This window comes from Silene latifolia, unplaced genomic scaffold (genome assembly GCF_048544455.1).
Source record: "Silene latifolia isolate original U9 population unplaced genomic scaffold, ASM4854445v1 scaffold_106, whole genome shotgun sequence".
Lineage (NCBI taxonomy): Eukaryota > Viridiplantae > Streptophyta > Magnoliopsida > Caryophyllales > Caryophyllaceae > Silene > Silene latifolia.
Window position 1 is genome coordinate 2,308,402 of NW_027413125.1, and position 11,188 is coordinate 2,319,589.

General features: G+C 41.4%; 1 protein-coding gene across 1 annotated transcript; it reads right to left on the reverse strand.

The window, feature by feature from the left end:
• Positions 1 to 3,200: 3,200 nt before the first annotated feature.
• On the reverse strand, positions 3,201 to 10,030 carry LOC141637422 (uncharacterized). Its single transcript, XM_074446905.1, has 6 exons — positions 9,500 to 10,030; positions 6,395 to 8,187; positions 5,725 to 6,070; positions 4,973 to 5,657; positions 4,080 to 4,735; positions 3,201 to 3,227 (listed from the first exon to the last, which is right to left on the reverse strand). The coding sequence occupies exons 1-6, from the start codon at positions 10,028 to 10,030 to the stop codon at positions 3,201 to 3,203; spliced, it is 4,038 nt and encodes a 1,345-aa protein (XP_074303006.1).
• Positions 10,031 to 11,188: the final 1,158 nt, after the last annotated feature.

Sequence of the window (11,188 nt, forward strand, 5' to 3'; positions counted from 1 at the left end):
ACAAAGCTCAAGAGACTTTTTGGGAGCTGAATAGGAGTCATACACGGTTCCACAAGCCTCCAATCAGTCCATATAATCATAAATAAGAAGTTGAGCTACAAACAAGGAAGAATGGACTATTAGTTTACTTTATCATTTCTTTGCTTTATGTCATTTTCAATTTCAGCATTGTAAGAGCCCTAGGCTGCTGTTTTTATGTCCTTTTAGCTGCTCATTTTGTGGCCCTTAGATGTAACTTGTAATCAAGGGTCAAGATTGTAAGCCTTGGTCTATATAAACCAAGTTAGACATATGAGAAAATCAGATTGGAGTTAATGAAAATTATGAGTTTTATGAGGTTTCTCAAAACCCTTGATTAGTTCTTTGCTTAGTGCTAGAACAACTCCATTACTTAGTGCACTAAAACTATCAGATTTGAGTTGATATAAGACACGAAATTCACAAATGACAAACAAAGAAAACTCAGCTTGTTTAGGACTCAAGGTATGACTTAATTCGAACACAAAGCAATGAATTAAGCCTAGGACTTGTCCAAGCACTTAGCAAAGGACTTATCCAACCTCCTAGCACTAAGCAAGGGAGTTTTATCAAGCACAAAGCAAAGATAAAGAAGAAAGAAAGCAGGTTGCTTCTTAGGGTTTTTTCATTCAAAATAATCTGATTTTGTCTAAGGGTTGTGCTTGCTTTTATAGGACAAGCAAGACAATCTCCTCCCTTCATCTAAGATAGCATCCTATGGCCACAAAAAGAGCTGCTAATACCACCAAACACGGCAGCCAAGGACCTTACAAGAAATCAGAAAAGAAAAGGACATAAAGCATAAAAGATAGAAAGTAAACTAATAGTACAACAATCCCTTGTTTACTAGCTCAAGTCTTGTTTATGCACACTTGGACTCACTTGGAAGACTTTGGCAATGCTGCAAATACTCTCCTAAGGGCCCTTGAGCTATGTTTGATCAAAAGAGGAATGTTGATAGCGACATAATGCACAGAAAACGAAGCCTGCTCCAGCCATGTTCCTGATTGCGCGCTGTTTTAAAAGCTTGGCAAACTCAATGATAGGAAAAGCTTTGGGATACAAGTTCCTACACAAAAACGTCCCAAACTCACCAAAGATTAATCCCATGCTGGAAAAAGGCACGACTTCTTAGACGGAATTCATGTTAGACCTCAATCTTGTGCAAGGTCCAAAACCGGGTTCAAAAGAGGAATTCTCGGCTGAATTCTCTTCAATCTCCCCTTCTTGAAAAGGATTTGCCCTCAAATCCTGGCCATTATCATATTCAATCTCTTCATAATAAGGACTTAAATCCCCAACATTGAATGTGCCATGGACCTCATAATCTCCGGGCAAGTTAATCTTGTAGGCATTGGACCCAATCTTTTCGAGGACTTCGAATGGACCATCCGCTCTTGGCATGAGCTTGTTCTTCCTTTTGGCTGGAAATCTTTCTTTTCTTAGGTTAATCCAAACAAGATCCCCTACTTCAAAGTTTGTGGCTTGCTTAGGACCCTTGGCCCTTGCTTTGTATGCTTCATTTGTTTTCTCAATTTGCTTCTTAACTTGAGCATGGATTTGTAGCATTTGCTCAACTCTTTTCTTAGCATCGAAATCAATCTTTTTCCTTTGGATGGGTGCCAAATCAGTGGGCATGAGGGGATTGGCGCCATAAACAACTTCAAATGGAGACTTGCCCGTGCTTGAAGAAGGAGCCCTATTGAAGGCAAACTCGGCTTGAGCTAGTTTGAGATCCCAATCCTTCAATGATTTAGAAACCGTGCACCTTAGGATTCTCCCTAGAGTCTTGTTAGTCACCTCCGTTTGTCCATCAGTTTGGGGGTGATGGGAGGTGCTAAATAAGAGCCTAGTCTTGAGTAGCTTCCACAAGGACCTCCAAAAATGGCTCATGAACTTTGAATCCCTATCCGAGACAATAGACTTGGGAACTCCATGGAGCTTAACCACCTCTTTGAAGTATAAATCAGCCACACTAGATGCATCCTCCGTTTTCTTACAAGCAATGAAGTGAGCCATCTTGCTAAACCTATCCACAACAACCATGATGGAGTCCTTGCCTCTTTGAGTTCTTGGCAAAGCAACTATGAAATCCATGCTAATGTCTTCCCATGGCTGGTTTGGGACGGGTAAAGGGGTATAGGGGCCTGTTTTGAAGTAGGACTTGGATTGTTGACATGGAGCACACCTCTTGATAACATCTTGGACATCCCCAAGCATCTTAGGCCAATAGAAATGCTCTTGGAGTATGTCATAGGTCTTTTGAATGCCAAAGTGCCCGGCAAGACCATTGGAGTGTGCTTCTCGTACCAACAAGCTTCTATAGGGACTCCTTGGCACACACAAACGGTTTCCACGAAACAAGAACCCCTCTTGGACCAAGTAATGACCCCCTTAGCTTGTCCATTTTGCAATGACCCCACTCCTCCTTGAAATCTGGATCCTCTTGGTAAAACTCTTTCATGTGCTCAAACCCAAGCACTCTTTGTTCCATGTAACTCAACATAATGAACCTCCTTGATAGAGCATCCGCAACCACGTTATCCTTCCCTTCTATGTACTTGCTTGCAAAGTTGAATGATTGTAAGAACTCAACCCATTTGGCATGTCTATGGTTGAGCTTATGCTACCCATTGATGTACTTAAGAACCTCATGATCCGAATGAAGAACAAAGGGCCTTGGCTTGAGGTAATGGCTCCAATGAGTTAAGGCTCTTACAATGGCATAAAACTCTTTGTCATAAGTTGAGTAATTTAGCTTGGCACCACTCAATTTCTCACTAAAGTAAGCAATTGGCTTGTGCTCTTGAACAAGGACAGCCCCAATGCCAATGCCACTAGCATCACACTCAACTTCAAATAACTTATCAAAATTTGGCAAAGCAAGAATAGGAGACTCACATAGCTTTTCCTTGATGGTGTTGAAGGAAGTTTCAGCCTTATCTCCCCATTTGAACTCCCCCTTCTTCATACATTCAGTTATAGGAGCCATGAGAGTGCTAAAATCCTTGATAAACCTCCTATAGAATGATGCTAACCCATGAAAGCTCCTCACATCCGTGATATTCCTAGGAATAGGCCATGACTTGATTGCTTTAACCTTCTCTTGATCAACTAATATGCCACGGTCAGAAATGATGAAACCCAAGAATTGGACTTCACTTTGCATAAAAGAACACTTCTCAAGCTTCCCATACAACTTGTGTTCCCTAAGAGTGTCAAACAATATTTGTAAATGATTGAGGTGCTCTTCTTTGTTAGGTGATGTAAAACAGTATGGAAAAACGAGATTGAACAGATCGTTGAACTGTTCGGTTGAGTTTGTTATTTCTGAGATTGTGTATGTCGTGGTAATTGGTAAATTTGCAGCGGAAATTGTGTTGTTTGGACTGATTATTTCGTGATTATGAATGTAACTGGATAGTATGGTGAATTCCTAGTCCTAACCTCGCAAGGTGTCAAACGCAGATTCACGCAATCAACCTCGCAAGGAAGATCTAGAGATTAAGCTCGCAAACCTAATCAGAATAATGCTCACAAATGTAAACAATTTTATTGCTGGAAATTCGATGATCATCCTCTGATCATACACGGCATAATATAGTCCTAAACGAGGTCACAATTCGACCCAAACCCTAGCTTGCAAATCAAGCTATCTTTCCCTTTCCTAAACTAACTAGGAAAGTTATTCCCCTTTCCTAAACTAACTAGGAAAGTAATTAAAAACTAATATTAGAATACAATCAGATTTTAGGGTATTCTAATCAAACTAGGATTAGGAAAATCTAGCTTTCCTAACTTTATTAGAAATAGTAATTAACTAACTTATTATACCTACACGATTTAGGAAACCGTGTATCCTAATCATCCTAGGAGCCGTGATATGCAGCCCTAGAGCCGTGTTATGCGGCTCCCATGCCTTCCCATTTTAGCATCAACACATTACTCGATCCAAGCTCAAATCCTTTTACTAGTTGAGTTACATTTCGACTAATAAGGATCTCATTTGCTTGTTCCGAACATGCTCCTGCATCATTCTCTCCTTCTTTTTGAGAATTTGCCCTCAAATCCTCGTCTTCCAGATACGGTGATAGGTCGCCTACATTGAATGTCGCGCTCACCCCACCATATTCACTCGGCAACTCCAGCTTGTACGCGTTAGAACCATAACATTCGAGGATCTTGAATGGACCATCTGCTCGCGGCATCAACTTATTCTTCCTTTTGGATGGAAATCGTTCCTTCCTCAAATGTAACCACACAAGATCACCCTCCTTGAAAACAGGCTGCTTTCGATGTTTATTAGCCTTCTCTTTGTATTTAGCATTTGCCTTCTCAATTTGAGCTCGAACTTGCTCACATACTCGGAGAAATGCAGCTTGTCTTTCTTTGGCTTCGAAACTTAACACATCTTTCTTTGGAATGGGCACTAAATCGATTGGCAGGTATGGATTCACGCCATAAACAATCTCGAATGGAGCTCGTCCTGTCGTCATTGATGGTGTACGATTATAAGCAAATTCAGCATGCGCCAATTTGATATCCCAATCCTTTGTGCTTTTACTAACCAATCCTCGCAGTAGACTCCCTAGAGTACGGTTGGTTACCTCGGTCTGACCATCTGTTTGTGGATGGTGTGATGTACTGAAAAGAAGTTTAGTCCCCATCAAACGCCATAACGTCTTCCAGAAGTAACTAAGAAACTTCACATCTCGATCTGAAACAATAGTAAGAGGTATCCCATGTAATCGAACGATCTCTCTATAGTACAAATCAGCCACTTTAGTTGCATCATCAGTCTTGTGACACGGAATAAAATGCGCCATCTTCGAGAATCGATCAACTACCACCATAATCGAGTCCTTACCCCTTTGAGTTCTCGGCAAACCAAGGATAAAATCCATGCTCACCTCATTCCATGGCTGTACAGGTACGGGCAGAGGTGTATACAAACCTTTGGTGAACGTACTCTTAGCCTTTTGGCATACCACGCATTTCGCCACGATTTCTTGCACGTCCTTATTCATTCTTGGCCAGTAGAAGTGTTCACTTAGGATGTCACTTGTCTTATTAACTCCAAAGTGTCCAGCAATAGCTCCGCCATGAGCTTCTCGTACCAACAACTCCCTAATCGACCCATTCGGAATGCATAGCCGATTACCCTTGAAGAGATAGCCATCCTGAACAGTATACAAACCTGTTGGATCAATGATTTCCTTTGAAAATTCTGGATCAGACTTGTACAGTTCCTTGATATGTTCGAAACCAAGAATCCTTGCATCCAACTCAATCAACAATGAATGCCTTCGTGATAATGCATCAGCCACGACATTAGAACTTCCCGTCTTGTACTTTGAAGAAAACGTGAATGATTGCAAGAATTCCACCCATTTGGCATGTCTTTGATTTAACTTTTGCTGTCCATGGATGTGTTTAAGAGCCTCGTGATCAGAATGTAAAATAAACGGCTTCGGACGCAGATAATGACTCCAATGGTCCAATGCTCTCACGATTGCATAAAACTCTTTGTCGTAAGTTGAATAGTTCAACCTTGCACCGTTTAATTTCTCGCTGAAATATGCAATAGGCCTCTTTTCTTGTATTAACACGGCACCAATTCCAACACCACTCGCATCACACTCGACTTCAAACAATTTATTAAAATCAGGTAGTGCTAAACAGTCCGGAGCATAGCTTGCGTTTTACCTCTTCAAACGCCTTTTGGGCGCTGTTAGTCCACACGAACTCTCCCTTCTTGGTTAGCTCTGTAATTGGAGCCACAATCGAGCTAAAACCCTGGATGAACCGTCTATAAAATGATGCTAAACCATGAAAGCTTCGCACCTCTGTAGTTGATTTCGGAACTGGCCAGGCTTGAATAGCATCGACCTTGGATGGGTCCATACTTACTCCGTCTTTTCCCACAATATAACCAAGAAAGACAACACTCGAGACCATAAAAGTACATTTTTCCAACTTACCATAAAGCTTCTGATCTCGCAACACTTCAAACACAGCTCGCAAATGTCGTTTGTGCGACTCTTCATCTTTGCTATAAATCAGGATGTCGTCAAGATAGACCACCACAAATTTGTTAAGGAACGGCCTTAACACTTCATTCATCAACCTCATAAACGAACTAGGAGCATTGCACAACCCAAACGGCATCACAAGCCATTCGTATAATCCTTGCTTCGTTTTAAACGCGGTCTTCCACTCATCCCCTTCTCGAATCCTCATTTGATGGTAGCCACTCCTCAAATCCAGTTTAGAAAAGACACACGAACCAGAAAGTTCGTCAAGCATATCATCAAGTCTTGGCATAGGAAAGCGATATTTGATTGTAATGTTATTCACCGCTCTACTATCAATGCACATTCTCCAAGTCCCTTCCTTCTTTGGCACTAATAACGCAGGCACCGCACAAGGACTTAAACTCTCTTGAACATATCCTCTATCTATCAATTCTTGGACTCGTCTCTGCAACTCCTTTGCTTCCTCTGGATTACAACGATAGGCCGGCTTATTAGGCAATGCCGCCCCTGGAATCAGATCTATTTGGTGTTCAATACCACGTAAAGGAGGTAACCCATCCGGTAACTCATCCGGAAACACATCCCGGAACTCTTCTAATAGCTCCTGTACCCCACGGTCATCACACACACCAACGGACCCCAATTCACGAACCAGCAGCACATAAGTTCGTTCTCCACGAGCTAAAGCCTCTTCAACCTCCCGAGCCTCCATAAACATACTCCCCTTCTTTGTTTTAGACTCTTTAATCTTGTTAGGTGACATAGGTTTCAGATTATATCTCACATTACCCTTCATCACGCTATACACATTGGCTCTCCCGTCATGTTCAACCTTTCTATCGAATTGCCAAGGCCTACCCAACAGAATGTGGCATGCATTCATAGGAATTATATCGCACCACACCTCATCAGTATAGGGTCCTAAACTCAACGAAACTAAGGCTTGTTTCTTAACTTGAATCCCATTCTCCCCATTCAGCCAATGCAATTTATATGGTTTAACTCGGTCTTTAGTTTGCAATTTTAGTTCATCAACAAGGTCCCTTGCTACTACATTAGCACACGATCCACTATCAATAATAAGATTGCAAATTTTACTGTTTACCTTGCACCGAGTATGGAAGATTTGCTCCCGTTGTTCATTCTCAGCTGAACCCGTTTCCATATGCAAATTACGCAGCACTAAACACTCCTCGTCACTCAACGGATCCAAATCATAGACTAATCCTTCACCCTCAGTTTCAACATTCCCTTGGACTGTTTCTTCTCTGAGCGTGACAAATACGGGGATCAAATCACATAATTCTTGAGCTGTTAGGGCTCGTTTCTGAGGACATTCGTTTGCTATATGTCCATAGCCTTGACACTTGAAGCAACGTCTCAAAGAACTCCCCTTTGGCTCGGCAACACCCTTTCCTTTGTCCTTGGGTTCTTCTTTCGGGATTTCTTTAGCCTTGCTAGGAGCTGGCCTGGAATATGAATTCGTTCCCGAACTTTGTCCCTTGGAGTAAGCATGAGGTTTTTGTGCCTTATCATGTTTCTCGAACTTCCATGCTAATCGACACACATCATTAAAACCTTCATAATTCTGGATCTCGACTCTTTTAGCAATTGCGGGTGTTAGGCCCTTGATGAATCTCGCCACCCTTAGCTCTTCTTTCTCCTCAAGATCGTATACAATCGACATCTTCTCGAATTCTTTGATGTATTCAGTCACCGTCATGCTTCCTTGTTCTAAAGATTGGAGCTTTAAGTAGTTATCTTGTTCATAATCCCTTGGCAGGAATCGTCTCATCAAGTGCTTCTTTAATTTGATCCAAGATTCGATCTTGTCCTTGCCTTCCTTTCTCCTTTGTTTTTTCAGATTTTCGTACCATAAAGATGCATACTTTGTAAGCTTCAAGATTGCAACTTTAAATTGCTTCTTGTCATCGTATTCTTTATACTCGAAAACCCTTTCAGCTTGTCTTACCCAATCCAGAAATTTTTCCGGATCCATCTCGCCATCAAAGTCAGGAATATCGAGTTTTAAACCTCGATCATCATCGTTCTTATTTTTTGACTTCCTCTTTGGCTGCTCGTCCTCTTCTTCAGATTCGGATGGAGTGTCCGATTCTTTTTTCTTCTCTTTAGCCTTCAACATGCTTGCTATATTTTTTAACACATAAGCCATCTGAGCCATCTCCAACTTCAGCTCGTTATGACCATCTTCCCATGTTTTCGGACCTTCTTCACCGTCTTTAACCATGATTAGCAACGTCCCAAGACAGATCTATTAAGGAATAAATCTGAACTTAGCTCTGGTAACCAATTTGATGTAAAACAGTATGGAAAAACGAGATTGAACAGATCGTTGAACTGTTCGGTTGAGTTTGTTATTTTACGAGATTGTGTATGTCGTGGTAATTGGTAAATTTGCAGCGGAAATTGTGTTGTTTGGACTGATTATTTCGTGATTATGAATGTAACTGGATAGTATGGTGAATTCCTAGTCCTAACCTCGCAAGGTGTCAAACGCAGATTCACGCAATCAACCTCGCAAGGAAGATCTAGAGATTAAGCTCGCAAACCTAATCAGAATAATGCTCACAAATGTAAACAATTTTATTGCTGGAGATTCGATGATCATCCTCTGATCATACACGGCATAATATAGTCCTAAACGAGGTCACAATTCGACCCAAACCCTAGCTTGCAAATCAAGCTATCTTTCCCTTTCCTAAACTAACTAGGAAAGTTATTCCCCTTTCCTAAACTAACTAGGAAAGTAATTAAAAACTAATATTAGAATACAATCAGATTTTAGGGTATTCTAATCAAACTAGGATTAGGAAAATCTAGCTTTCCTAACTTTATTAGAAATAGTAATTAACTAACTTATTATACCTACACGATTTAGGAAACCGTGTATCCTAATCATCCTAGGAGCCGTGATATGCAGCCCTAGAGCCGTGTTATGCGGCTCCCATGCCTTCCCATTTTAGCATCAACACATTACTCGATCCAAGCTCAAATCCTTTTACTAGTTGAGTTACATTTCGACTAATAAGGATCTCATTTGCTTGTTCCGAACATGCTCCTGCATCATTAGGACTATACACCAAGATGTCATCAAAGTATACAACAACAAAACTGCCCAAGTGAGGCCTAAGCACTTCATTCATAAGCCTCATGAAAGTGCTTGGTGCATTAGAAAGACCAAATGGCATGACAAGCCATTCATACAACCCATGCTTTGTTTTGAATGCGGTTTTCCACTCATCTCCTTCTTTGATTCTTACTTGATGATAACCTTGCCTTAAATCAATCTTTGAAAACAGTTTGGCTCCACTAAGCTCATCTAGGATGTCATCAAGCCTTGGTATAGGAAACCTATACTTGATGGTTATGTTGTTGATGGCTCTACTATCGGTGCACATCCTCCATGACCCATCTTTCTTGGGCACAAGCAAGGCTGGAACGGCACAAGGGCTAAGGCTCTCCCTCACAAAACCCTTGCTCATGAGCTCTCCAATTTGTTGTTGCAATTCTTGGCTAGCTTTAGGATCACTTCTATAGGCTGCCTTGTTGGGTAGAGTAGCTCCCGGAATGAAATCAATTTGATGTTCAATTCCTCTAAGAGGAGGCAAACCACTAGGAAGCTCATTTGGAAACACATCACCATAGGTTTTGAGTAGGCGTTGGACCTCACTAGGCAGCCCCTTCTCTTGCTCTCCCACCACTTCCTTGGCTATAAGCACATACACGTCCCTATCCTCCTTGAACTCTTGCAACATTTCTGCCCCATTGATTAGCAACACTTCCTTAGATGGTTCAAGCATGGAGGGTGTTGGAATATGCTTGAGAACAGGTGGTAAAGGTGCTAGGATGACCTTTCTTGAGCCAAATTTGAAGGTGTAGGTGTTGTCTTTACCATGATGAACCGAGTCCCTATCAAACTCCCACGGTCTCCCAAGTAGCAAGTGACAAGCATCCATTGGAAGAACATCACAAAGAGCTTCATCTACATAGTTTTTGCCAATGGAAAAAGGAACCAAGCATTGCTTATCAACCCTCACTTCAGCCCCTTTGTTGAGCCACCTTAGCTTATAAGGACTAGGATGGTCTTGTGTAGGTAATGATAGTTTGTCAATGAGAGTACTAGATGCAACATTGGTACAACTCCCTCCATCAATGATAAGATTACAAACCCTTCCTTTAATGGTGCACCTAGACCTGAAAATTTGTTGTCTTTGGTCCATTTCCAAGGGTTGGGGTTGGGTATGCATCACTCTCCAAGTAACCAAGCTAAGACCCGCATCCGGCATAACCACATCATCCTCCTCATGGTCCGTTCCTTCCCTTTCCTCATCACACACAAGAATCTCATCATCTCCCCAATGAACCACTTCAAAGCTACTAAGGGCTCTCTTGGTTGGGCATTCTTTGGCAAAGTGACCATAACCTTGGCATTGGTAACATTTTTTGAGAGGCATGGTCTTTTTTTGTGAGGTTTCGGCTGCTTTTCCCTTGTCAAGTATGGTGGTTTTGTTTTGAGAGGGTGGTTCATTGATTTTGAAACTGGTTGGGGGTTTAAAGGTGGCTGTTTTGGTGGTTGGTTTGGTGGTTGTAGCCTTCCCTTTACCCATTTTCTCAACCCTTAAAGCCAAATTAACGGCTTCATCAAAGGACCATACTTGTTGCATTCTAACCCTATGAGCAATCTTAGTATCTAACCCTTCAACAAATCTAGCAATTTTCTGTTCGGGCTTCTCATTGAGTTCACATTGCAAAGTAAGTTGTTCAAAGTCTCTAAGATATGACTCAAGTGGTTGTTGGTCTTGTTTAAGTTGTGTGAGCTTAATGAAAATGTCTTGAGTGTACTCTTTAGGTATAAACTTCTCATTAAGCTTCTTTTTCAGTTTTAACCAAGACTTAATAGGTTCCTTACCATCCCTTCTTCTCTGATTTTTAAGTTCTCATACCAAAGGGAGGCATAGCCTTTGAGTTTCAAGATTGCAACTTTAAAAGCTTTGCCATCAGAATAACCTTTAAACTCAAAGACTCTTTCAATGGTCCTAAACCAATCTAACAAATCCTCGGGGTTTAAACTACCATGAAAATCAGGAATTTCTACCTTTAAGTCTTTGTTGGGC